The sequence below is a fragment of the Coregonus lavaretus genome (genome assembly GCF_964263955.1).
Source record: "Coregonus lavaretus genome assembly, chromosome: 8".
Lineage (NCBI taxonomy): Eukaryota > Metazoa > Chordata > Actinopteri > Salmoniformes > Salmonidae > Coregonus > Coregonus lavaretus.
This window is the reverse complement of record NC_139995.1, coordinates 39,459,185-39,486,401: the sequence shown is the minus strand read 5'-3', so window position 1 is coordinate 39,486,401 and position 27,217 is coordinate 39,459,185. Positions and strand designations below refer to the sequence as shown.

Sequence of the window (27,217 nt, the reverse complement as noted above, 5' to 3'; positions counted from 1 at the left end):
CTAAGGGGTGTAACTTGCGCAGTGACGCTCCTCTTCGTGTAAACTCTGTGGATTTGGAAACTACAAGTGCTCCTGAGTAGAATGGACCCCCCGTTTACCATAAAAAAAAAAAAAAAAACATTTCTTATAGAAATACTTTTCATTATTATTTGTATGATTACTAGTATAAAATATCGATAATTCTGCACATTTTCCAATTATTAATTTACAAAGTATAGAGGACGTGACTGCTGAACGATTACCACACATCCGTGACCCGGAAGTACTTAGTTATTCTTGCCCACTTCACAGAGGTGAAATGTACGTGTGACAGTTATATTTTACAAACAAAACACTGTTTGCCTTTTCTATGATGGTTGTAACGGTTAAATTTGCGTTGTAGACTTGAAACTAGTTAGGGAATGAAGAAAAGGTCATGCATGGTACGTTATTCATGTGAAGAGAATGTTAGGGTGATTTCTGTTCGGCTATACCGATATATTCAGCTAGCTGAATAATTTTCCAATCTTCTGATCGACAGTCAGTGGTAGTAGCTACCTTTCTCAAGTGGTTAGCGCGACAACTGTTGTGGCAATGACTTCGAGAGGTAGAGGAACCCAAAAGTCAAACATAGTTGGTGCAAAAATAACTCCACGCAATGTTATATCTAGTTATAAAGTCGGATACACCTGGAACCGAGGTGGAAGACTCAAGGAGTTGAGAATAAGGTGAGAAGTAGCCCCTCAAATAAACAAGTTGGCCAGATGTAATTATTCAATCGACCATGACTAGAACTCGAAGGCTACAGTCTGTATTGTCTTTTGTTTAATCACAGCACTAACACACCTGATTATACTATACTGAAGAAAAATATAAACGCAACATGTAAAGTGTTGGTCCCATGTTTCATGAGCTGAAATAAAAGATCCCAGAAATGTTTCATACGCACAAAAAGCTTATTAATCAAAAATGTTGTGCCCAAATTTGTTTACGTCCCTGTTAGTGAACATTGTTTCTTTGCCAAGATAATCCTAACGTGTGGCATATCAAGAAGCTGATTAAACAGCATGATCATTACACAGGTGCACCTTGTACTGGAGACAATAAAAGGCCAAATGTGCAGTTTTGTCACACAACACAATTGGCATGCTGACTGCAGGAATGTCCACCAGAGCTGTTGCCAGAGATTTTAATGTTAATTTCTCAGCCATAAGCCGCCTCTAACGTCGTTTTAGAGAATTTGGCAGTACGTCCAACAGGCCTCACAACCGCAGACCACGTGTAACCACGCCAGCCCAGGACCTCCACATCCGGTGTCTTCACCTGCGGGATCGTCTGAGACCAGCCACCCGGACAGCTGATGAACTGAGGAGTATTTCTGTCTGACTGGGCCTGGCTTCCCAGTGGATGGGCCTGGCGCCCAAGTGGGTGAGCCCACTGTTGGGCGGGCCCACCCATGGTTGGGCAGGCCCACACTTGGTTGCGCCCCTGCCCAATAATATGAAATCCATAGATTAGGGCCTAATGAATTTATTTAAATTGACTGATTTCCTTATATGAACTGTAACTCACTAAAATCGTTGAAATTGTTGCACGTTAAGTTTATATTTTTGTGAAGTATATTTAAGGTATGTTTAGTGCTGGGCTGGAATGAAAGCCTGCACACACAACGCCCCTCCATGACTCGAGTTGTCCATCCCTGATATCAAACTCTGTCTTCCAGGCACCTTGCACGGAAGTTCCTCAAACTATGGATGCAGAAGACCTTTGGACGTGTTCATCCTTACAAAGCCAGGTGCACTTTCTCAGTCTTGTGGCGGAATAGCCAGATCACATCACTGCTTGAATTTATAATCGATTACAATGTCAAATAGTGGGAAAATAACATTGGTAAAGCTCTTGATGCAATGCAGTGCTTGACTTGGACTGAAATAGGTGCCAGTACTCATTTTGGGTGGCGGTACTGTTTGCATTTAGGTGCAGGAGCTCCAAAATACTTTTTAGCAGGAGCTTAACCAGTAGAACATTTGAGGTGCCAGTACTCCGCGCCGGTGAGCTCCTGCCCAAGTCAAGCACTGATGCTGTGAATATATCCACTGTGTGTAGCCTGAGTTCTCTAACTGGAAGACTGTTACCTTCTCCAATCTCTAGGTCTCACCATCGCAGAGTGGTGCTACAGCGAGCTCAGGGGGGCTGGAAGGATGAGTGGTGGACAGCCAGGAGGGAGTGGAGCCTCACAGTGAGGGCAGAGTGCCATTACAGGTCAGTGTCTAGCTCTAACCTCTGCTGCTCAGTTGTGGGGTGACCATACATACCCATCAGTACTTACGGACAAAGTCTGTTGGTTGAAATGACGTTATTACAACCTTGAGATCTGGTTGTAATGACGTCATTGCAACCAGCTATGCCTGCTGGGTTATACAGTGCCTTCAGAAAGTATTCATACCCCTTGACTTATTCCACATTTTGTTGTGTTACAGACTGAATAAAATAAAACAGTTCTCACCCATCTACACACAATACCCCATATTAGAATTTTTAGCAAATTTATTGAAAATGAAATACTCTACTCATTTACATAAGTATTCACACCCCCCGAGTCAATACTTTGTAGAAGCACCTTTGGCGGCAATTACAGCTTTGAGTCGTCTTGGGTATATCTTTATCAGCTTTGCACATCTGGATTTGGGGATTTTCTCCCATTCTTCCTTGCAGATTCTCAAGCTCTGTTAAGGTAGATGGAGAGGGTCGGTGAACCGCAATCTTCATGTCTTTCCACAGATTTTCAACGCAATTCAAGTCTGGGCTTTGGCTGGGCCACTCAAGGACTTTCACATTCTGGTTCTGAAGCCATTCCAGCGTTGCTTTGGCTGCATGCTTAGGGTCATTGTCCTTATAGAATGTAAATCTTCGCCCCAGTCTAAGGTCAATTTTACTCTTTAGCAGGTTCTCATCAAGGATTTGCCTGTATTTGGCATTCATTGTTCCCTCTATCCTTACCAGTCTCCCAGTCCCTGCCACTGAAAACACATCCCCATAGCATGATGCTGCCACCACCATGCTTCACGGTAGGAATGGTGTTAGACGGGTGATGGCCTGTGCCTGGTTTTCTCCAGACATAGCGCTTTGCATCCAGGCCAAAGAGTTCAATTTTTGTCTCATCAGGCCACATAATCTTTAGCCTTATGATCTCAGAGTCTTTCATGTGCCTTTTTGCAAACCCCAGGTGTGCAGCCCTTCCCTTTTTCTCAGGAGTGGCTTCCGTCTGGCCACGCTCACATAAAGCCCAGATTGGTGAAGTGCTGTAGAGACTGTTGTCCTTCTGAAAGGTTCTCCCATCTCAGCCAAGGAACTCTGTAGTTCTGTCAGTGGTCATTGGGTTCTTGGTCACCTCCCTGACCAAGGTCCTTCTTGCCCGGTTGCTCATTTTGGTCGGACGGCCAACTCTAGGAAAAGTCTGGGTAGTTCTTATTTTTTTCAATTTCCCAAAGATGGAGACCACTGTGCACTTGGAAACTTTCAACAATCAAAATGTTTTATACCCTTCCCCAGATATGCCTCATCACAATTCTATCTAGGAGATCTACGGACAGTTACTTGGACTTCATGGTATAGTTTCTGCTCTGACATGCACTGTCAACTGTGGTACCTTTTTATATAGACACTTGTGTTTCTTTCTAAATCATGTCCAAACAATTGAATTGGCCACAGGTTGACTCCATCACCCATATACAGTGGGGGAAAAAAGTATTTAGTCAGCCACCAATTGTGCAAGTTCTCCCACTTAAAAAGATGAGAGGCCTGTAATTTTCATCATAGGTACACGTCAAGTATGACAGACAAATTGAGAAAAATCACATTGTAGGATTTTTAATGAATTTATTTGCAAATTATGGTGGAAAATAAGTATTTGGTCACCTACAAACAAGCAAGATTTCTGGCTCTCACAGACCTGTAACTTCTTCTTTAAGAGGCTCCTCTGTCCTCCACTCGTTACCTGTATTAATGGCACCTGTTTGAACTTGTTATCAGTATAAAAGACACCTGTCCACAACCTCTAACAGTCACACTCCAAACTCCACTATGGCCAAGACCAAAGAGCTGTCAAAGGACACCAGAAACAAAATTGTAGACCTGCACCAGGCTGGGAAGACTGAATCTGCAATAGGTAAGCAGCTTGGTTTGAAGAAATCAACTGTGGGAGCAATTATTAGGAAATGGAAGACATACAAGACCACTGATAATCTCCCTCGATCTGGGGCTCCACGCAAGATCTCACCCCGTGGGGTCAAAATGATCACAAGAACGGTGAGCAAAAATCCCAGAACCACACGGGGGGAACTAGTGAATGACCTGCAGAGAGCTGGGACCAAAGTGAGCTGGGACCAAAGTAACAAAGCCTACCATCAGTAACACACTATGCCGCCAGGGACTCAAATCCTGCAGTGACAGACGTGTCCCCCTGCTTAAGCCAGTACATGTCCAGGCCCATCTGAAGTTTGCTAGAGTGCATTTGGATGATCCAGAAGAGGATTGGGAGAATGTCATATGGTCAGATGAAACCAAAATATAACTTTTTGGTAAAAACTCAACTCGTCGTGTTTGGAGGACAAAGAATGCTGAGTTGCATCCAAAGAACACCATACCTACTGTGAAGCATGGGGGTGGAAACATCATGCTTTGGGGCTGTTTTTCTGCAAAGGGACCAGGACGACTGATCCGTGTAAAGGAAAGAATGAATGGGGCCATGTATCGTGAGATTTTGAGTGAAAACCTCCTTCCATCAGCAAGGGCATTGAAGATGAAACGTGGCTGGGTCTTTCAGCACACCGCCCGGGCAACGAAGGACTGGCTTCGTAAGAAGCATTTCAAGGTCCTGGAGTGGCCTAGCCAGTCTCCAGATCTCAACCCCATAGAAAATCTTTGGAGGGAGTTGAAAGTCCGTGTTGCCCAGCGACAGCCCCAAAACATCACTGCTCTAGAGGAGATCTGCATGGAGGAATGGGCCAAAATACCAGCAACAGTGTGTGAAAACCTTGTGAAGACTTACAGAAAACGTTTGACCTGTGTCATTGCCAACAAAGGGTATATAACATAGTATTGAGAAACTTTTGTTATTGACCAAATACTTATTTTCCACCATAATTTGCAAATAAATTAATTAAAAATCCTACAATGTGATTTTCTTGATTTTTTTTCCTCATTTTGTCTGTCATAGTTTACGTGTACCTATGATGAAAATTACAGGCCTCTCTCATCTTTTTAAGTGGGAGAACTTGCACAATTGGTGGCTGACTAAATACTTTTTCCCTCCACTGTATCTCAAGGATGATCAAAGGAAATTGGATGCACCTGAGCTCAATTTGGAGTGTCATAGCAAAGGGGTGTGAATACTTATGTAAATGACATATTTCTATATTTCATTTTCAATAAATTAGCAAAAATTTCTATAAACATGTTTTCACTTTGTCATTATGGGGAATTGTGTGTGTATATGGGTGAGAATTTTTTAATCCATTTGAATTCAGGCTGTAACACAACAACATGTGGAATAAGTCAAGGGTAGGGCTGTGGCAGTCATGTCATTTTGTCAGCTGGTTATTGTCATGCAAAAGACTGCCAGTCTCACGGTAATTTACCGTTAATTAACATAAACACGTTTAGTATCTCCAGGCCTCCACGCATACAAGCCGCTGATGCGTGCCTTTTGAACATCTACATTTAGAAAAGTCTAATAAATCAATTTAATGTACACCATCACATAAATCCATTATTTTAGTCAGGTCTAAAGAAACATGATATGAAGAAAATGTATTTCAGAAGAACAGAATATGAGTAGGTCTACTGTAGGCCTATGTTATCTGGCTATGCTCCATGCTATAGGCTGTAGGCTTGTTCATTTAGCAGACAAGATATGCTTAGAAGACCCGTGCCATTATGTTAAATGATTTTTATAATGAGAAGAATTTAAAAAAGAAAAAGATGACATCAATTACAAAAATTAAATAAAAAAAATGTAAACAGGTGAAAGGAGAAGTGATTGAATCTACACAATCACATTGGCCCACTTAGCTGAATAAAATAGAAAGGATATTTTTCCCATTACGGAGTGAGTGTGCATATGAAGTGGCTATGTTGAGCGTAAAAGGAATAATTTGAAACAGGTCCTATATGCTAGATTTAGAGTTATTTGGCAACTTTAGTTGTGAATGATACAAACCTTAGAATGTCTTCGAAATCAAAACATATATGGGCTGCATGGTGTGACTATAGGCTATTGATGATTTGAGAAAGGATTTTAAAAAATGCTTCTGCTCTGTTCCTTGCCTCAGGCTGCACAGCTGTTCTCTCATCAACTGATCATATTTTCACCCATCAGACTATTCTCAATGTAATCTTGTCTTTACTCAAATATAAAATTAGTTTAGATTTAGAATGGCCCATTATCAAATGGGCAGGGGAAAAATACATGTAATCTGTATGCACTCGAATAGCGAATGGAGGCCACGCGCTTTCCCACCGGTCTGTTTTGTAGGCTACTTCGGTTTTATAACGGAGCTGTGCTTAATATGAGCAGCTGAGAAATAAATAATAGAACACTTATTTCACTCCACGCACCAACCACTGTTTGAGGAGCATGCTCTCGCTGCCCGACAGGTGATATTCCGCCAAAACTGTATGCCATGGGCTCTCCAACCTTGTTCCTGCAGCTACCCAGTGCTTAATTTGGGAAACCAAGTGAAATCTGTTTGGGAACATCGATAGTAACATGCATGCTCGAGAAAGGAATAAAGGAGAGGAGGAGATGGAAACACATGGTGGTGAGATATTCTGTATAGCTAAAAGGTAATGTGTCACTCAATTAATTATGAAAATATAAAAGAATGCCCTATTACTAGGCTATTCAAATACAAATTCACTAATTGTAGGCTAACTGTAAGCCGCCTTGCACAATCAATGAACCAACAGCATCGCCTAGGGCTATACGTTCTCTCCCAGACTCATGGACAGAAATGTTTGGAGGGTAGCATAAGGTAACAAGTCCATCCAGTATGCGTAATAATACAGTCCACACTCAAAGGCTAGACCAATTATGTACCAAGGACATCTTAAATCAGTTTTGTTGGATGCTTTTCTGCAATGTGTAATATGCGGTAGACTATGGTCGTGGTCAAAAGTTTTGAGAATGATACAAATATAAGTTTTTATGATGGCAATTTGCATATACTCCAGAATGTTATGAAGAGTGATCAGATGAATTGCAATTAATTGCAAAGTCCCTCTTTGCCATGAAAATGAACTTAATCCCCCCAAAAACATTTCCACTGCACCTCTGTAGCTCAATTGGTAGAGCATGGCGTTTGTAATGCCAGGGTAGTGGGTTCGATCCCCGGGACCACCCATACGTAAAAATGTATGCACACATGACTGTAAGTCGCTTTGGATAAAAGCGTCTGCTAAATGGCATATTATTATTATTATTATTTCAGCCCTGCCACAAAAGGACCAGCTGACATCATGTCAGTGATTCTCTCGTTAACACAGGTGAGAGTGTTGACGAGGACAAGACTGGAGATCACTCTGTCATGCTGATTGAGTTAGAATAACAGGGTGGTGCTTGAAATCATTGTTCTTCCTCTGTTAACCATGGTTACCTGCAAGGAAACACGTGCCGTCATCATTGCTTTGCACAAAAAGGGCTTCACAGGCAAGGATATTGCTGCTAGTAAGATTGCACCTAAATCAACCATTTATTAGATCACCAAGAACTTCAAGGAGAGCGGTTCAATTGTTGTGAAGAAGGCTTCAGGGCGCCCAAGAAAGTCCAGCAAGCTCCAGGACCGTCTCCTAAAGTTGATTCATCTGCGAGATCGGGGCACCACCAGTACAGAGCTTGCTCAGGAATGGCAGCAGGCAGGTGTGAGTGCATCTGCACGCACAGTGAGTCGAAGACTTTTGGAGGATGGCCTGGTGTCAAGAAGGGCAGCGAGGAAGCCACTTCTCTCCAGGAAAAACATCAGGGACAGACTGATATTCTGCAAAAGATACAGGGATTAGACTGCTGAGGACCGGGATAAAGTCATTTTCTCGGATGAATCCCCTTTCCGATTGTTTGGGGCATCCGGAAAAAAGCTTGTCCGGAGAAGACAATGTGAGCGCTACCATCAGTCCTGTGTCATGCCAACAGTAAAGCATCCTGAGACCATTCATGTGTGGGGTTGCTGCTCAGCCAAGGGAGTGGGCTCACTCACAATTTTGCCTAAGAACACAGCCATGAATAAAGAATGGTACCAACACATCCTCTGAGAGCAACTTCTCCCAACCATCCAAGAACAGTTTGGTGACTAACAATGCCTTTCCAGCATGATGGAGCACCTTGCCATAAGGCAAAAGTGATAACTAAGTGTCCCGGGGAACAAAACATCGAAATTTTGGGTCCATTGCCAGGAAACTCCCCAGACCTTAATCCCATTGAAAACTTGTGGTCAATCCTCAAGAGGCGGGTGGACAAAATCCAAGCATTGATTATGCAAGAATGGGCTGCCATCAGTCAGCATGTGGCCCAGAAGTTAATTGACAGCATGCCAGGGCAGATTGCAGAGGTCTTGAAAAAGAAGGGTCAACACTGCAAATATTGACTCTTTGCATAAACTTAATGTAATTGTCAATAAAAGCCTTTGACACTTATGGATGCTTGTAATTATACTTCAGTATACCATAGTAACATTTGACAAAAATATCTAAAAACACTGAAGCAGCAAACTTTGTGAAGACCAATACTTGTGTCATTCTCAACAACAACAAAAATGTTGGGCTTGGCCTCATAGGCCTATGTATAAGCTCTATGGGTGTTTTGAATTAATCATTACCTTAGAAAGCGCTGTCCATTTCGTTGTGTTATGCTTTGAAACAACATCCCCACAACCATGTTTTACACTGTTTCAACCTGCTGTTGAACTTCTTCTTCCAAAGCATGTCCAGAGTGCATAAAAGGAGCTTACCTTGACTCAATGGTCACGTGTGGCAGTAATATGGTCACCGCAACCGCCCTAGTCAAAGGGTATGAATACTTTCCGAAGGCACTGTATGTCAGCCAGCAATAGTTTGGCCAATGTGGAAGCTGATGTTGCTGTCTTTCCTGTGTTGTAGGTATTACCTGTATAACCAGGTGTTTCATGGCTGGCAGAGGTTTGTGTCTTTGCAGAAGGAGGAGAAGAGGAGACTCCAAAAAGCAATATGTTTTGGTATGGACTGGCTTGTGTGGTTTTGGTACTGATCTAGGTGAATGTCTCCATCCTGACAATGATGGACCCCAGCAGTAGTGGCTGGCAGGTCATGTTATGAGTCACAGCAGTAATTAGAGTTTCTCCTGTATGCCAGCTGAAAGGCGGTGTCAGCGTGTGGCCTGGGACAGCTGGGAAGTGTACATAGAGATGAGGAGGATGAAACACAGGATGCAAGAATCTGCTCTTCAGTTCCGGAAACTCACAGCTCTACGGTGAGGCATTATGAGTGAATCAGGAACAATACACTGACTAAGTCACTGGGAGGTTAGTGAACTAACGGCATACACAGTCATTGCATGAGTGATTTATATGTATGTTTGACAATTTGATTAATTGTAAGTGAAAGGGGAGGGGGCAGCCTGTGTTAATGCTGATGTATGTTTCCGCCAATACAGTTGGATGTGGACTGTGTGGCAGAGTGCGCTGCAGAGGAGATATGATTCCTGTGCTATGGAGGACCAAGCACTGCAGCACTGGGCTCTGATGCTACAGGGCAGAGTGAGTAGAGCAGATATTATACATCCCACACATATCTGTACTATTCCCTAGGTGTTGGTTAATTCAAATGTTCAATTTTATGTGATTAACCTCTAAGCCAGGGGTGGGGGAGTTGTACTAAGCTAACATATGGAATTGTTTTAAGATGGTCATACCATGGATCATTTAGCTATTTTATTTTGAATTTTAAGACCCCTTTAGGTATCAAAAAAATATGTTAAATTATTTGATAAAATATCAAATTTGGCCTTTACTACTATAGCCCATAGAAACGCATTGAATAACACATTCATAAATGGCAAAGACAGTCAAAAAATAAATAATAAGAAGTGTCTGTCCTATAAGAAAGCTCAGGAAATATTTGAGTTTTTTTGGACACATATTTAACCCTTTATTTTTGTTGGCACAAAACTACCTCCATACTTCCATTCATTTGTATGGGTTACCTTCAGATGAGTCACGTGACACTTGTGGGGGTCGTAGAGCAAAATGGAGAACACCATCGTGAGAGTCTCCCCTTTCCATAGAGTGGTCATAATAGTTTCTAGGCCCAACTATTTTCGTGAGAAGACCGATTTTCAGGATGTCTCATGGTCTGACAAACACAGCTGTAGCTCGGGCCCCTTCCAACAGAGGCGGATAAGGTGAATTGCGATGCAAAAAACCTGATATCTCTAGTTTAAACTGACGGATTTTGATGGGGGTTTAAAAAAATTAAATTACTTAGATTGACGCATGGGTGTGTCAATAGACTCTTAAGGATTTGAACATGTATGTTTGTGTTGTGTCTTAGGCATGGCTTCAGTGGAGAGAAGTGTACATGCTCGCCTGTAGTTGGAGAGAGAGGGAGTCCAAGGCTTCACGGCACTACATTCATGCGCGGAAAAGAAAGGCGCTTTGTGGCTGGATCAGCTATGTTCACCTCCGCCAAACTAAGAGGAAACCACAAGGTCCCATCTTCTGTTAATCTGTTTATCATGTGTACTGTTGGTCTTCTGTCACAATCATTGGAGGACATTGGTCTAGGATTAAACACTTTTTCAGAAACATACTGTATATTGACAAATTTAGACCATTTTAGATGGTCTCAAAAACGAACAACAAACTCTCAAACCCTGCCAGTGGTCCTCTAGAACTTACAGTGAAAAACACTACTAACATTCCCGAGTGGCGCAGCGGTCTAAGGCACTGCATCTCAGTGCTTGAGGCGTCACTACAGACCCCCTGGTTCGATTCCAGGCTGAATCACAACCGGCCGTGATTGGGAGTCCCATAGGGCAGCGAACAATTGGCCCAGCGTTGTCCGGGTTTGGCCGGTGTAGGCCGTCATTGTAAATAAGAATTTGTTCTTAACTGACTTGCCTAGTTAAATAAAGGTTAAATAAAAATAAATACAAAATACAAAATTACACCTGCTTCTGTTGTCATTATCCTTCGTATATATTTGTTTACCTCCTGTGTTTCAGATGTTGCAGTGCGAGCCTGGCAACTCCAGTTGGTCAGGAGGTATTGGTTTGTGTGGAGAAGTGGACTACAGAGCAGACAGAGAGAGGTGGACAGAGGGCAGGCTTCTTATAGACTGGCACAACGCAGCACACAGCGCAGGGCACTGGAGCGCTGGAGACACTGTATCCTACTACACACACACTCATTGTAAAACACCAGAGCCTGGTGTGGAGTCACACACTACTGCAAGAACAGCATAAGACAATCCTCAACTTTTCTCATACACTGCAACATCATACTTTTCTGAATTTATTTGAACATTTCCTGAGCTCCTGTTCAGACATGAGGATGTGCATGCAGGAGTCTGAAAGAGACCAGACTGCAAGTCAACACCAACACTGCCATCTACTGGTAAGATGGAGGAGCACTGATCTGATGAATGTTTTATGGACAGCCATAGAGACAGGTTACTGTACCATAGAGCAGTGTTTCCCAACCCTGGTCCTCCAGTACTGTTGGGGGTACTTGAGAACTGGAGTTGGGAACCACTGCCATAGAGTATTCCTTAATTCTCTCACTCCAACTTGTTCTGTCTACTACAGCACACTGGATTAAGAAGTCTGACCCTCAATGTCACTCGGAGCAAAACTTATCGACTCAACAAGAACATCGCTGTCCAGCATCATCATCACATTGTAACTGTTATTATACTGTAGCTAATATCCATGAAGTCACACAGTATTAGTATCGTTACAAATGTTCTAACAGTACAGAGTAAGTATGACACCCAATTAGTGTTTTTCAAACATCATTTTTGTGTGTGTTTTCTGTAGATTACATGCAGATATTGGAGACTCTGGCAGCAACGTCTTGAGGAAGCTGAAGATCAGGGACTTCAGCCACAGATGCAGATTGCACTGACCCACCACAGGTACACATACAAACACACAGTTATGAATTGATGATACACTTTCTCTCATAAGTAATGTTTTTCTGATCTCATTAATGCCATCTTTTGACAGCACTGCACTGCAGAGCAATTGCTTGCGCCACTGGAGAGAGCAGCTTGTTGAGCACAGACACATGCAGGTACACACACGCGTACACACACGTACACACACACACAGACACACACACTCTTACATTCCACTCATTGGCATTGTGTGGACTGTGTGTGGTTGTAGATGCTGGAGCGTCGTGCTGAGGCCTGGTTTGCTGACCACATCTTGCCACAGTGTCTTGACTCATGGGTTGAGTTTACCTGCCAGAGGAGACAGCACAGGGAGAGGACAGAGACTGCACAACTCCATAATCAGTGAGTCCCATCCTGTTTCTGACCTAGTCATGATCTAAAATCAGATGTCACTTGTCTGATCCTAGATCAGCGCTACGACTATAAGATGCTTTGGGGGCCGATTCAGACTTTTTTACGCATTTTGATTTAAGCACTTCTAAGTATTTAGTATTCAGACTTATGCGCATGTGTAACGAGGTTTGTGGGTGTTGCTCTCTTGCACGCATTGAATATATTTAAATAAATCCTAGAAAACACCCACTGGGTGCGTACCAATTTGATCAGGGAGTGTTTCTTCAATTGGTTTTTCAGTTAATTTCTCTAAAGCAATCCCTTTAAATACTGGTACCTTTTAATTTGAATCTGATTGGCACAACATTAGAATGTAGCCTATGGAGAATACCTTCAGAATGGAGATAAATGAAAAATAGTCATCAAAACATATGCATATTTATCTCAGTTTTAGAACACAATATGTATTATTAAGGACGTTTTTATGAACCCTAGGCTACTTAATGGAAAAGAGGGTTTGGAGAGCCTTCAGGCACGAAAAAAAAAAACGGTGGATTCATTCTGAAAATTGCCACATTCAGTTCTTCAACCCATGGTAATGTTGGAAGATGAATTATAATAGGGAGAATAGTGTACAATAATAGTATACACTGGCCTATTGCCTGCACTGACATGGAACTGTGTGATGACACGGCCAAGGATTGTGCCATGCGTCAGGTTCAAACTGTTACGTCTTGGACTGCGCTCATAATGATTTAATTAGCCAACCTTTTTTTACTTTAAATATGATAAACTATTACTAGTGATCTTCAGCAACAACCACACGGACGTGACAGCATTTACAGAGGAAGCAAATAAAGGTAAATTAAACAATGTAATGAAATGCAATGATACGAACCGTACCAACTGAAGGGAACTAACAGTTGAATATGTGTGGTTATTACTGACGGTCGATACTGATAGTGGGTAATATTTAACATGATAGAAATAGTAGGAAACAGAAAGTTGGGGCATATAATTAAAACATTAGAGAGTGCCCAAAGGTCAAATTTTGCGCGGCTGTCATTACGCAATGCTTAGGCCATACAATTACAATTATGCATAAGGTCACAGCATTTTATACTTCACTGTGGGAAAGGGGCGGAAATGCCTGTCATGTTGATATGCTTTTCAGTTTGCGTCCATGACTGGTTTCACATTAGTCTCCAGCGATCAGAAGGAAAAATCATCTAAAACAATTGCTATTTGTATGTACAATCCCCTTCCAAACGGATTACTCATTTACCTAGCTCTTATCAATAGTGATGAGGGAAAACATTTAAACAGTTACATATCGTGATATATATACATTTTTTGGTTGCTCTAGCTAGCGCTAATCAGCTGTACCAGCTCCAAAACTCCGGTATTTTCCATCCTATAGCTTGTTGTCCATCTTCTTTTAAAATATTGAGCCAGCATGTTTTCAGCACTTTTTTATTTCCATGACTGATCAAAACTCCTTTTTTTATGCTCTCTCTTGTGCCTCTGCAGCAAACATACAGAGCAATATGTTTGGAGCATGAACTTGCAATAAAATTGCAGTATCAAATCACAATACATATAGAATTGTGAGAATAGGCATACATATTCTATGGGCACCTAAGTATTGTGATAATATCATATTGTGAGGTCCCTGGCAATTCCCAGCCCTACTTATCAATAGCTCTTATTAATTAATAAATTACAGTGCATGGAGAATGCTGTTATTTCTATCTGAAAAAGGAAAGTAGGCCTAGATGTTTTTCCACTTGGAACCGAAAGGTTCGCTAGACCTAGGGCTGTTGCGGTGACCGTATTACTGCCACACAGGCAGTCAGGAGTCATGACTGCAGTAAAATTCCACGTGACTGTTGACATCAATGCAAATGCAATTGAAAATCACATAAAACACTTATCATCAAAACAGTATACTATAGTACTTTTAAAACTCACCTCACTGTGATGATCAATTTGAAGAAAGAAGTTCAACAGCAGGTTTAAACTGTGTAAAACCTGGTTGTTGTGGATGTTGTTTCAAAGCCTAACAAAACGAAATGGACAGCGTTTTCTAAGGTGACGATTAATTCAAAACTCCATACGCATATTAGAGCTTATGAGGCCAAGCCTTTATATTTTCATAATTAATTGGGTGACACATGACCTTTTAGCTATACAGAATATCTTACCACCATGTGTTTACATCTCCTCCTCTCTCTCCTTTATTCCTTTCTCGAGCATGCAGACGGGCTGTCAACAGTTTAGTGAAATATGTTTTGTTGCGAAAACAACATGTTACTATCGATGTTCCCAAACAGATTTAACTTGGTTTCCCAAATTAAGCACTGGGTAGCTGCAGGAACAAGGTTGGAGAGCCCATGGCATACAGTTTTGGCGGAATATCACCTGTCGGGCAGCGAGAGCATGCTCCTCAAACAGTGGTTGATGCATGGAGTGAAATAAGTGTTCTTATATTTCTCAGCTGCTCATATTAAGCACATGCTCTGCTATAAAGCCTACAAAACAGACCTGTGTGAAAGCGCACGGCCTCCATTCGCTATTCGAGTGCATACATATTACATGTATTTTTGCCCCTGCCCATTTGATAATGGCCATTCTAAATCTAAACTAATTTTATTTATTTGTAAAGATTAAATTGAGAATAGTCTGATGGGTGAAAATATGATCACTTGATGAGAGAACAGCTGTGCAGCCTGAGGCAAGGAACAGAGCAACACTTTAAAAAAATACATTCTCAAATCATCAATATAGTTGCACCATGCCACCCATATATGTTTTGATTTCTAAGACATTCTAAGATTTGTATCATTCACAACTAAAGTTGCCAAATAACTCTAAATCTAGCAAATAGGACCTGTTTCAAATGATCACTTTGACGCTCAACATAGCCAATTCATATGTGCAGTCGCTCCGTAATGGGAAAAATATCATTTATATTTTATTCAGCTAAATTCAATTATATTCTTCTTACTATAAAATCATATAAAACAAAATAATGGCACATGACTTCTAAGCATATCGTGTCTGCTAAATGAACAAGCCTACAGCCTATAGCATGGAGCATAGCCAGATAACATAGGCCTACAGTAGACCTACTCATATTCTGTTCTTCTGAAATACATTTTCTTCATATCATAATGTTTCTTTAGACCTGACTAAAATAAATAATGGATTTATTGTGATGGTGTATATTACATTGATTTAGTAGACTTTTCTAAATGTATATGTTCCAAAGGCATGCATCAGCGGCTTGTATGCGTGAGGAAAAAAAGTATTTGATCCCCTGCTGATTTTGTACGTTTGCCCACTGACAAAGACATGGCGGCAGGTAGCTTAGTGGGTAAGAGCGTTGTGCCAGTAACCGAAAGGTCGCTGGTTCTAATCCCCGAGCCGACTAGGTGAAAAATCTGTCGATGTGCCCTTAAGCAAGGCACTTAACCCGAATTGCTCCTGTAAGTCGCTCTGGATAAGAGCGTCTGCTAAATGACTAAAAACCACACAAAAAAATAAACAAAATTATAATAATAATAATAATTTAAAAAAAAAAGATCTGTCTATAATTTTAATGGTAGGTTTATTTGAACAGTGAGAGACAGAATAACAACAAAAAAATCCAGAAAAACGCATGTCAAAAATGTTATACTGTATTTTCCGCACTATAAGGCGCACCGGATTATAAGGCGCACCTTCAATGAATGGCCTATTTTAGAACTGTTTTCATAGATAGGGCGCACCGGATTATAAGGCGCATAGAATAGAAGATACTGAAGTCAAACGTTTCCACTAGATGGAGCTGTGCTAAAGGGAATGTCAACAAAACAGTCAGATAAAGTCAAACTTTATTAAGCGTTCTGACAACTCCGTTCACTCCCATGGTAACGTTGTTCAAACGTTAATGTGCATATTAACAATATCTCCCAGCCTTGCTCACTCTTCTCCCAAACGTGGAGGGGAACTTTTCCCTGATTCAGTAAACACGTAGTAAAAGAAACAGTCTGATACCACTAAATCAAACGTTAGTGCATAACTCAACATTGTTCAGTTACGTATAACACGTAAAACTTTCCCCGTCCACGAATCCCTCGAATTCTTCTTCTTCAGTGTCCGAATTGAACGGAAACTCTGTTTAGTCTTCTTTACTTGGCGCAGGTCATCTTCTTGCTTCCTCCACTTCCGTACCATTGATTCATTAATGTTGAATTCTCTCGCTGCTGCTCTATTCCCATATTCTACTGCGTGACCGACAACCTTGAGCTTGAACTCTGCGTCGTAAGCGTGTCTCTTGAAAGGTGCCATTTTGGGGTCTTTATACACACACAAGTGGTGTGGGACTGTGAGTAAGCACAGTACCGGTGTTTACTGACTACGGTAGCCGTAATGCTGCAAGCGGTGCGGCTTTGTAGTTTACCAGTCGTACTGAAACATTTCATTATTATTAAATTGTTTTTATTGGTTTTTCATACTGAAACATTTTGACAGAGCGCCTTGAGCGCCGTGTACAACCAGTATGGATCAACCAATTAACCAATTGATCCATATATAAGGCGCTCCGGATTATAAGGCGCACTGTCGTTTTTTGAGAAAATTAAAGGCTTTTAAGTGCGCCTTATAGTGCGGAAAATACGGTAAATTGATTTGCATTTTAATGAGGGAAATACATTTTTGACCCCTCTGCAAAACATGACTTAGTACTTGGTGGCAAAACCCTTGTTGGCAATCACAGAGGTCAGACGTTTCTTGTAGTTGGCCACCAGGTTTGCACACATCTCAGGAGGGATTTTGTCCCACTCCTCTTTGCAGATCTTCTCCAAGTCATTAAGGTTTCGAGGCTGACGTTTGGCAACTCAAACCTTCAGCTCCCTCCACAGATTGTCAATGGGATTAAGGTCTGGAGACTGGCTAGGCCACTCCAGGATGTTAATGTGCTTCTTCTTGAGCCACTCCTTTGTTGCCTTGACCGTGTGCTTTGGGTCATTGTCATGCTGGAATACCCATCCACGACCCATTTTCAATGCCCTGGCTGAGGGAAGGAGGTTCTCACCCAAGATTTGACGGTACATGGCCCCGTCCATCGTCCCCTTTGATGCGGTGAAGTTGTCCTGTCCCCTTAGCAGAAAAACACCCCCAAAGCATAATGTTTCCACCTCCATGTTTGACGGTGGGGATGGTGTTCTTGGGGTCACAGGCAGCATTCCTCCTCCTCCAAACACGGCGAGTTGAGTTGATGTCAAACAGCTCAATTTTGGTCTCATCTGACCACAACACTTTCACCCAGTTCTCCTCTGAATGATTCAGATGTTCATTGGTACACTTCAGACGGCCCCATATATGTGCTTTCTTCAGCAGGGGGACCTTGCGGCGCTGCAGGATTTCAGTCCTTCACGGCGTAGTGTGTTACCAATTGTTTTCTTGGTGACTATGGTCCCAACTGCCTTGAGATCATTGACAAGATCCTCCCGTGTAGTTCTGGGCTGATTCCTCACCGTTCTCATGATCATTGCAACTCCATGAGGTGAGATCTTGCATGGAGCCCCAGGCCGAGGGAGAATGACAGTTATTTTGTGTTTCTTCCAATTGTGAATAATCGCACCAACTGTTGTCACCTTCTCACCAAGCTGCTTGGCGATGGACTTGTAGCCCATTCCAGCCTTGTGTAGGTCTATAATCTTGTCCCTGACATCCTTGGAGAGCTCTAAGGTCTTGGCCATGGTGGAGAGTTTGTAATCTGATTGATTGATTGCTTCTGTGGACAGGTGTCTTTTATACAGGTAACAAGCTGAGATTGGGAACACTCCTTTTAAGAGTGTGCTCCTAATCTCAGTTCGTTACCTGTATAAAAGACACATGGGAGCCAGAAATCTTTCTGATTGAGAGGGGGTTAAATACTTATTTCCCTCATTAAAATGCAAATCAATTTATAACATTTTTGACATGCGTTTTTCTGGATTTTTTTGTTGTTATTCTGTCTCTCACTGTTCAAATAAACCTACCATTAAAATTATAGACTGATCATTTCTTTGTCAGTGGGCAAACGTACAGAATCAGCAGGGGATCAAATACTTTTTTCCCTCACTGTAATTAACGGTCAATTACCGTGAGACCGGCAGGCTTTTGCATGACAATAACCGGCTGATAAAATTCTATGACCGCCACAGCCCTAGCTAGACCTTATTCAAGGTTTTCTCATGGTGGAATTATGAGGGAATTAAGTCAAGGTAAGAATAAGTCGTAGCTGTAGACACACCTCAGCCATACCTCCATTTCTGTGATCTCCAGGTTAGAATACCTGTAGAGAGAATTAAGTGTAACTCAGGTCTGAATTCTCCCCAATGTGAATAAGGCCCGGGGGGGTGTGGTATATGGCCAATATACCACGGCTAAGGGCTGTTCTTAAGCACGACGCAACGCGGAGTGCCTGGACACAGCCCTTAGCCAAGGTATATTGGCCATATATCACAAACCCCCGAGGTGTCTTATTGCTATTATAAACTGGTTACCAATGTAAATAGAGCAGTAAAATAAATGTTTTGTCATACCCGTGATATACTATGGCTATCAGCCAATCAGCATTCAGGGCTCGAACCACCCAGTTTATAATTCTGAACAACATACATGTAGCCTTGTGATGATGATGTTTGTGTTAGTGTGTGACCCACTCTAACCCTCTGTAGGCAGCGTCAGTACACCTGGGCCTTCTATACCTGGTGGGGATGTTCAGAGGAGAGGAAGGAGCAGAGACTGGCTGAGAGGATGGTAAAATACACAGTCACAATACACGCACGCACACACACACACATACCACTCAAAGATATACATACAACACACCGTCATGGTACAGACATACACCCAGAGAGGGCCCACCTGTCTTGCCCTTTAGGCCTTGCTGCATGAGGAGAGGTCGTGTTTGATGAGAGCCTGGGACCACTGGCAGCAGAGGGTGAAGCAAGAACAGGAGGAGAGGGAGAAGCAGAGAGCCTCTGACACACTGTACCACCGTACTCTAGTCCACAACACACTGAGCCAGTGGAAGGACAATGTCACTGTGATCCGGGACAGGTACTGTACCACTGACAGTTCTCTGAAATATCAGTGAGGAACAGGATGATATCTTAGAATTTGTATTGTATTTTACTTTAATGACCTGCCACTCACGCTGACAGTTTGGGACCAACCTGTTCAGAAAGAAGTAGACAAGTGTGAGGTTATTCTTTCTTTATTTTATTTTGGGGGGCCCATCCCCCACCCCCCTCTCCGGACGTCAAATGTAATTTTGTTTTACATTGGTTCTTTTACAGCTATTTTGTTACATGTACATTATTCATATATTTTACATACATGGTACTTTTATACACAGTATTACATGACATAAGTATACTTTGATATACACATTAAAAGGTACTCCAACATATACGGTATACATGATATAGGGTGTTTTCAGTCGTAACTATTACAGATTATGAGCTTTCTTAATGGGAGATTATTCTTAACAGGATTTGATTGACAATTGAAGACCCTTTTGAGATTTTGGTTTAATCCTTAATGTATATGTGTGTTTGGTTTGTATATTTGTGTTTTTTTTTTATCTTTTAAGGCGAAACCGAGAGGAGCAGGCAGGTCGACATGGTGATGTGCGTTGTGTGAGACGCGCCCTGAGTGGCTGGAGTGAGGTACAGCATCTTGCCATACATAGTCTACCATTAGCCATGCTGTAATGTTTGGTTTGTCCAGAGTAATTATCCCACATTGTGTCTGTCTGTTTGTCTGTCTGTCTGTGTGATGTGTCAGTATGTCCAGCACAGAAAAGAGAAGAACAGCAGGCTGGATCAGATGGACACTTACTATGAACACAGACTTCTCAAACACACCTTACAGGCCTGGAAGGTACAACAGAGCTCACATTAACTGTTATAAATGACATGAGTGTACACTTATATTGGTATGCTTTGTAAACTGGCACAGCAACATTTAATTTGGTCATCATGTGTCTTCTGACCTGCTTGGTGCTCACGGAATGGGCTCCGCTTTGTTGGTTTGTTTGTGAGGGACCTGTGGGATGTGCTTTAATCTCTGCCTATCCCCCGTAGGAGCATCACCTCCAAAGACAGCAGGTCTATGAGCATGTGGAGGAGCGCTACAGCCGACATCAGCAACACTTCCTTAGGTATCAACCCAAATAGATTCAGTCTCTATATCCACGATCTCTTACTTGTAATATTGATTTTGCAATATTTCTAACTGACACTTGTATTATGTCTTCCCAGGAGGATTCTGCGTGTGTGGAAGGAGAATGTAGCCCTGTTGGCAGCAGCCCGGAGCAGAGAGAAGAGAGCAGAGAACCACTACCAGCACTGTGTTCAGGTTAAGGTATTGGAGCTGCTGTAAGACCGATCTACTGCTTCATATGTTACCACAACTGATTCCATGGCTACAACTACTGCTCACCCTCAAATGTGCATAATTTATTTTCCTAAAGGTGCTGTTGGGATGGAAGAAAGCCACATCTTGTGCAGTGTCAACCCATCACCAGCAGAGAGAGGCAGTGAGCAGGGCTCAGACTCACATGGATAAAGGTAGCGAAATACTTAACTAAGTTTGAGTTCTCATTAAACATGTGAAGGTGTAACTATAGCTCCAGTTCTTAGTGAAGCAGATGGAGACAAATTGTTCATTATTCAATGCTATTTTCTCTTAGATCCTTCTCCCGGCACATTGAATAAAGCATCCATTGACATGTGAAGCCTAATGCCATAATTATTTATGTCTCTCAGTGCGGCAGGTGGCGACTTTCAGGAGATGGAGGGAGCGAAGCAGAGAGGTTGTGGAGGACAGTACAGGCATGGAGAAAGCCAAAAGGCACCACCACCACTCTCTTCTCTGCAGAACATTCAGATCATGGTCTACGTACCAGCAGCAACAGCAGAGCTATAAGGTAGATGGATACTGCATTTAATCCTGTGTTTGAGTCTGCAGTGTGCTATTTGATACATTCTGATCCTAGGTAGGTTTGTGTTAGTATTGTGTTGTTCATGTGGTCCTTCTCTAGGTGATGAAAGGGAGAGGCCACTTACTGCTGAGACAGAAGACATGCCAGCTCTTCTTTGCAAGCTGGAAAATTGCGGTGAGCTTATTTGCTTCCCGAGTGGCACAGTGGTCTAAGGCACTGCATCGCAGTGCTAGCTGTGCCACTAGAGATCCTGGTTCGAATCCAGGCTCTGTCAAGCCGGCCGCGACCGGGAGACCCATGGGGCGGCGCACAATTGGCCCAGCGTCGTGGGAGGGAATGGCCGGCAGGGATGTAGCTCAGTTGGTAGAGCATGGCGTTTGCAACGCCAGGGTTGTGGGTTCGATTCCCACGGGGGGCCAGTATGAATAAAATAATAATAATAATAATGTATGCACTCACTAACTGTAAGTCGCTCTGGATAAAAGCGTCTGCTAAATGACTAAAATGTAAATGTAATTGCTGTTTTAACATGAATTCCTGTTTTAACATGCTTATTTCAAATATTAAAGGTCTCCTTGACAAGATTTGCGTGAACTTTTGTTCAAGTCACTTTTAAATACATTGATGGAATTGAAAAATAGTATTTCCTGATGTTTCCTTTCTGAAGGAAAGGCCAGATCATTATATTATCTAAACTTTCAGTGGTCAGTCTGTAAGCCTCTGAGTGTCTTGGTGAACTCCTGGCTGTTATCTGACTGTGTGCTTTTCTCCCCTGGTCCTGGCCTGCACAGCTGGAGCACAGAAGGAGAGAGGCTGAGCAGACAGAACTGGCCCTCTGGCATTGGTCCCTCAGTCTGCAGGCCAAGGTAATACCTGGACACACGTACTTCACTGGCAGCTGGCCTTCAGTCCAACTTAAACACATGAGATATTATCTCTCTCTCTCTGTTTGTCTGTAGTGGAAGAATTCTCCACTGCTGACCCTTTGGATGTATAGCCTGCGTCCCAATCATTTTGTGCTGTCTTGCCAATGACCATTGGAGTTAGCAAGACAGCACAATTAGATCTGTGACCAGGCTAGTGCGAGTAAAGTCCTCATTGATGATATCCAGGCCACAGCTGGAATAAAGGAAATGGAAGTGAAAACATACAGTAGACTCTATAGACATACTGAATGAGACGTCTGATCCCCTGGTGTGTTCTGTTCCAGGTGCTGGAGGCCTGGAGGCTGTGGGTCACAGAGCAGCACAGGAAGCAGGAGAGGCTGGCCCAGGCTGCCCAGTTCTATAGAGACCAGCTGCTGAGGGAAGGAGTGGCCCACGTCCTCACACACGCCGCTCACATGGGCAGCTTCAGCACCAACATAGCACTGCACAGCCAGGAACAGGTGTGTGTGTGAGCACATGCTGTGTTTGATTATCTGATAGTATGTCTGTCTGCCTGCCTGAATGTCTGTCTGTCTTGTCTCTGTGTGGAACTGTATCAAGCCCGTCTTGTCTGTGCTGTACAGAGCTTGCGGCGTCTCCAGAGGGTGGTGCTGCGTTGTGCCATGCAGTGGAAACAGCGGGCACTGTGTGGACCACACAGGGCGAGACCGCCTAGAGTGATAGCAGTGCCCCCCAAAAGTGTGACCTTCTGTTTACCCAGCCCTGACCCAGAGGGCCGCACCCACAGCAGTACACAGACCCAGAGTGGCATAGTGGAGCAGAGAGCAGGAGACGACATCCTCAATCACCTGTAAGTGGGAACAGTTGCTATGCAAACATCAGGCCCTAAACCGTATGGGAGGGTTTTCCAGATACCGATTAAGAGTTCTGGACTAAAAAGCATGCTCTATGGAGAATCCCTATACAAATCACTTTTTTAGTCCAGAACAAGGCTTAATGTGTGTTCGGGAAACTGCCCCTATGTCTCTAATCCTTATGCTCAGTCTTACAGCAACTCTCTCTAACTGTGTGCAGGGTGGCGGTGCGTGCTTCTAGACTGCAGCCACGGCGGCCTAGAGATCTGCTTGACTCCCCGGTCAAAGAGCTGCTCCCACCTACAGCTCCTCTACATCAAAAACCCAGTCCTCTTCCATATCAAACCAAGGTCCAAGTGACAGCGAACCTTTACCCTGCTGCAGCCTCCCTACCCATCTCTCCCGTACTGGCACACCCAGCTCCCCATCTCAGTCTCCCAACAGCCCCACATCATGGATCACTAGGCCAGGACTTACTCCTGCCCCCCTCCTCATTCATGGCCACCCACACTCAATCTAAGGTAACAGTTACTATATTCCAAAAATACATGTAAAGTCATTTTGCTGTGTGTGTTTTGAATGAGATTTCTTTATGCAATATCTGTTTTTTTTTAGGTGAGGCAGCCTAGTGGCTCATGGATAAGTGACTCCTCACTACTGCCCCCAAATGAGTTCTCCACCGTCCATCAACAGCCAGAGTATGATGGAGATGTGTTAACTGAGGAGGAGGAGGGTGTGGATCCCACTTTAGCCTGGACCAGAGAGCTGCTCAACATCCGCCTGGACATGCAGCGCTTCCAACAGGACCGCAAGCAACTTCAGTAAGGACTCACAGCTCTGTGATTAACATTTCTGAAAGATCTCATTTATACATTCTGGTGGATTTAAGTGTGTGTGTGTGTATAGGGCGTGGCGAAGACTTGAAGAACTGTTGAGAAGCTGGCTGCAGACGAGTGTAAGTGAGGTAGAGACTGAGGAGAGGAACACTATCCGCGAAGAGCTGGAGCAGGTAAGACTTGAAGGGAAGATGCTGCGGGCATTGGTAAAGTATATGCAAGGGACACAAGGTTTCCACTAGTTACCACAGCCACAAAGTCAAAATTGGCTGTATTGTAAAAATTATATTTTTTGTCTTCATTTAAGGTTAGGCATATGGTTAGCAGTGTGGTTAAGTTTAGGTTTTAAATCAAATTTTAAGAAGATACATTTTAGAAATAGGCGGGGTTTATGACTTTGTGGCTGGGGTATATGAGGATTTATAAACAAAAACAATTGTCGTTTTACGGGCTGTTCACCAGTCCTTAAAAAAAACAAGAACTAATCATTTAAGCAATAATTTTTTCATATGTTTCCTATCCACTTATAAATTAATAACTAAATGGATGGATTTGATTTCAAATCAAATTGTATTTGCCACGTGCCGAATACAACAGGTGTAGACATTACAGTGAAATGCTTACTTACAGGCCCTTAACCAACAATGCAGTTTTTAAGAAAATTATAATAATAAAAAGTTAACAAAAATATATATATATATTTACATTTTAAATAAAAAATAAACAAAAGTGTAAAAAAAAGAAGAAAAAAAAAAGAAGTAAAAAATAGCAAATAATTTAAGAGCAGCAGTAAAATAACTCTCTATCCTGTGGATCCTGGCAGTGTGGAGGATCATCACAGGCTTAGCACGCATTCCTCTGGAGGTATCATTTCATTTGAGCCATAAATCTTCAGATATGAAAACAAGAACATTCAAAAGTTACAACAGGTCAAGTGCATAATAACCATGCCATATCATGCAACAATGTTTCCCATTATTTTGTGGTCATTCCAGATTAATTGCATGCTCTTTGGGTTGTCATTGACAGCTGGAGGAGCGTATTGGCAGGCTGTCAGCTGAGCTGGCAGAGCAGAAGCCTGTGATGATCCTCCACGCTGCCAGGATCCACAGGATAGAGAGTGTTCTCCTCCAGAGCAGCACGGCCACAGGACAGGGACTGGGACAGGCCATTCTCAGTAGGCCTCCAGAGCACGGGGCTACTGGAGCTACTGCTCATCACTCCACACTAGATGACAGGACCAGGGCCGCCCCAGTGCCATAGGTCAGGAGAAGGAGGAGCACCATAGACCTATATAGAGGAGCACAAGGACTTCTGATGAGACACTACACCTGTCCATATTTTTGACATGTCATTCTCCACTGGTTGTTTTTATAGTATAAAATCATAAGAACATAATTATTCAAAATAGAGGAAGATTTAAGGAAATTCTTCAATTGCAGCTTTAGAATGTATTATCCTAATCTTGGTGAAAATTGGTTGGACAAAGAAAGAATGGCATGGCAAGGCAGCTGTGTTTGATTTATGTTTGACTTGACTATGTTGTAATGGCATTTTCTTTTTACTGTATGCTGGGAATTACATCATATTGTGGCGTTTTTTACATTATTTAATAAAATAGTGCCTTCAGAAAGTATTCACACCCCTTGACTTTTTCCACATTTTGTTGCGTTACAAAGTGGGATTAAAATTGATTTAATTTTTCTTTTTTTGTCAATGATCTTCAGTTTCTTGGCAATTTCTCGCATGGAATAGCCTTCATTTCTCAGAACAAGAATAGACTGACGAGTTTCAGAAGAAAGTTATTTGTTTCTGGCCATTTTGAGCCTGTAATCGAACCCACAATTGCTGATGCTCCAGATACTCAACTAGTCTCAAGAAGGCCAGTTTTATTGCTTCTTTAATCAGCACAACCGTTTTCAGCTGTGCTAACATAATTGCAAAAGGGTTTTCTAATGATCAATTAGCCTTTTAAAATGATAAACTTGGATTAGCAAACAACGTGCCATTGGAACACAGGACTGATGGTTGCTGATAATGGGCCTCTGTATGCCTATTTAGGTATTCCATTAAAAATCAGCCGTTTCCAGCTACAATAGCCATTTACAACATTAACAATGTCTACACTGTATTTCTGATCAATTTGATATTTTAATGGACAAAAAAATTGCTTTTCTTTCGAAAACAAGGACATTTCTAAGTGACCCCAAACTTTTGAACGGTAGTGTAGGTGTTCCTTTTGTCCAGGTGGGAAAGGGCAGTGTGGAGTGCAATAGAGATTGCATCATCTGTGGATCTGTTGGGGCAGTATGCAAATTGGAGGGTGTCTAGGGTTCCTGGGATAATGGTGTTGATGTGAGCCATGACCAGCCTTTCAAAGCACTTCATGGCTACAGACGTGAGTGCTACGGGTCAGTATTCATTTAGACAGGTTACCTTTGTGTTCTTGGGCACAGGGACTATGGTGGTCTGCTTGAAACATGTTGGTATTATAGACTCAGTCAGGGACAGGTTGAAAATGTCAGTGAAGACACTTGCCAGTTGGTCAGCGCATGCTCGGAGTACACGTCCTGGTAATCCATCTGGCCCTGCGGCCTTGTGAATGTTGACCTGTTTAAAGGTCTTACTCACATCGGCTACGGAGAGCGTGATCACACAGTCGTCCAGAACAGCTGATGCTCTCATGCATGCTTCAGTGTTGCTTGGCTCGAAGCGAGCATAGAAGTAATTTAGCTCATCTGGTACGCTCGTGTCACTGGGCAGCTCGCGGCTGTGCTTCCCTTTGTAGTCTGTAATAGTTTGCAAGCCCTGCCACATCCGACGAGCGTCGGAGCCGGTGTAGTACGATTCAATCTTAGTCCTGTATTGACACTTTGCCTGTTTGATGGTTCGTCGGAGGGCGTAGCGGGATTTCTTATAAGCGTCCGGGTTAGAGTCCCACTCCTTGAAAGCGGCAGCTCTACCGTTTTGCTCAGTGCAGATGTTGCCTGTAATCCATGGCTTCTGGTTGGGGTATGTATGTACGGTCACTGTGGGGACAACGTGATTGATGCACTTATTGATGAAGCCAGTGACTGATGTGGTGTACTCCTCAATACCATCGAAAGAATTACGGAACATATTCCAGTCTGTGCTAGCAAAACT

At 42.7% G+C, this 27,217-nt stretch overlaps 1 protein-coding gene across 1 annotated transcript; it reads left to right on the top strand.

Moving 5' to 3' along the window:
- The first annotated feature begins 282 nt into the window (after positions 1–282).
- Positions 283–25,708, top strand: sfi1 (SFI1 centrin binding protein). Its single transcript, XM_084167501.1, has 29 exons — positions 283–707; positions 1,703–1,774; positions 2,131–2,241; positions 9,130–9,224; positions 9,361–9,478; positions 9,662–9,764; positions 10,558–10,714; positions 11,231–11,392; positions 11,551–11,621; positions 11,813–11,905; positions 12,044–12,141; positions 12,233–12,299; positions 12,395–12,525; positions 19,224–19,305; positions 19,430–19,608; positions 20,144–20,219; positions 20,338–20,433; positions 20,637–20,713; positions 20,814–20,916; positions 21,026–21,122; positions 21,321–21,481; positions 21,596–21,670; positions 22,288–22,362; positions 22,707–22,883; positions 23,007–23,233; positions 23,458–23,758; positions 23,853–24,058; positions 24,144–24,246; positions 25,103–25,708. The coding sequence occupies exons 1-29, from the start codon at positions 574–576 to the stop codon at positions 25,334–25,336; spliced, it is 3,681 nt and encodes a 1,226-aa protein (XP_084023627.1). The 5' UTR covers positions 283–573; the 3' UTR covers positions 25,337–25,708.
- Positions 25,709–27,217: the final 1,509 nt, after the last annotated feature.

Excerpts from the sequence above, each read along its gene's own strand:
- sfi1 (XM_084167501.1), top strand. The coding sequence starts at position 574 with ATGACTTCGAGAGGTAGAGGAACCCAAAAGTCAAACATAGTTGGTGCA. Across the intron at positions 12,526-19,223 it reads ACTGCACAACTCCATAATCA|GCAGCGTCAGTACACCTGGG; the intron begins GTGAGTCCCATC and ends AACCCTCTGTAG. Across the intron at positions 20,917-21,025 it reads AGCACTGTGTTCAGGTTAAG|GTGCTGTTGGGATGGAAGAA; the intron begins GTATTGGAGCTG and ends ATTTTCCTAAAG.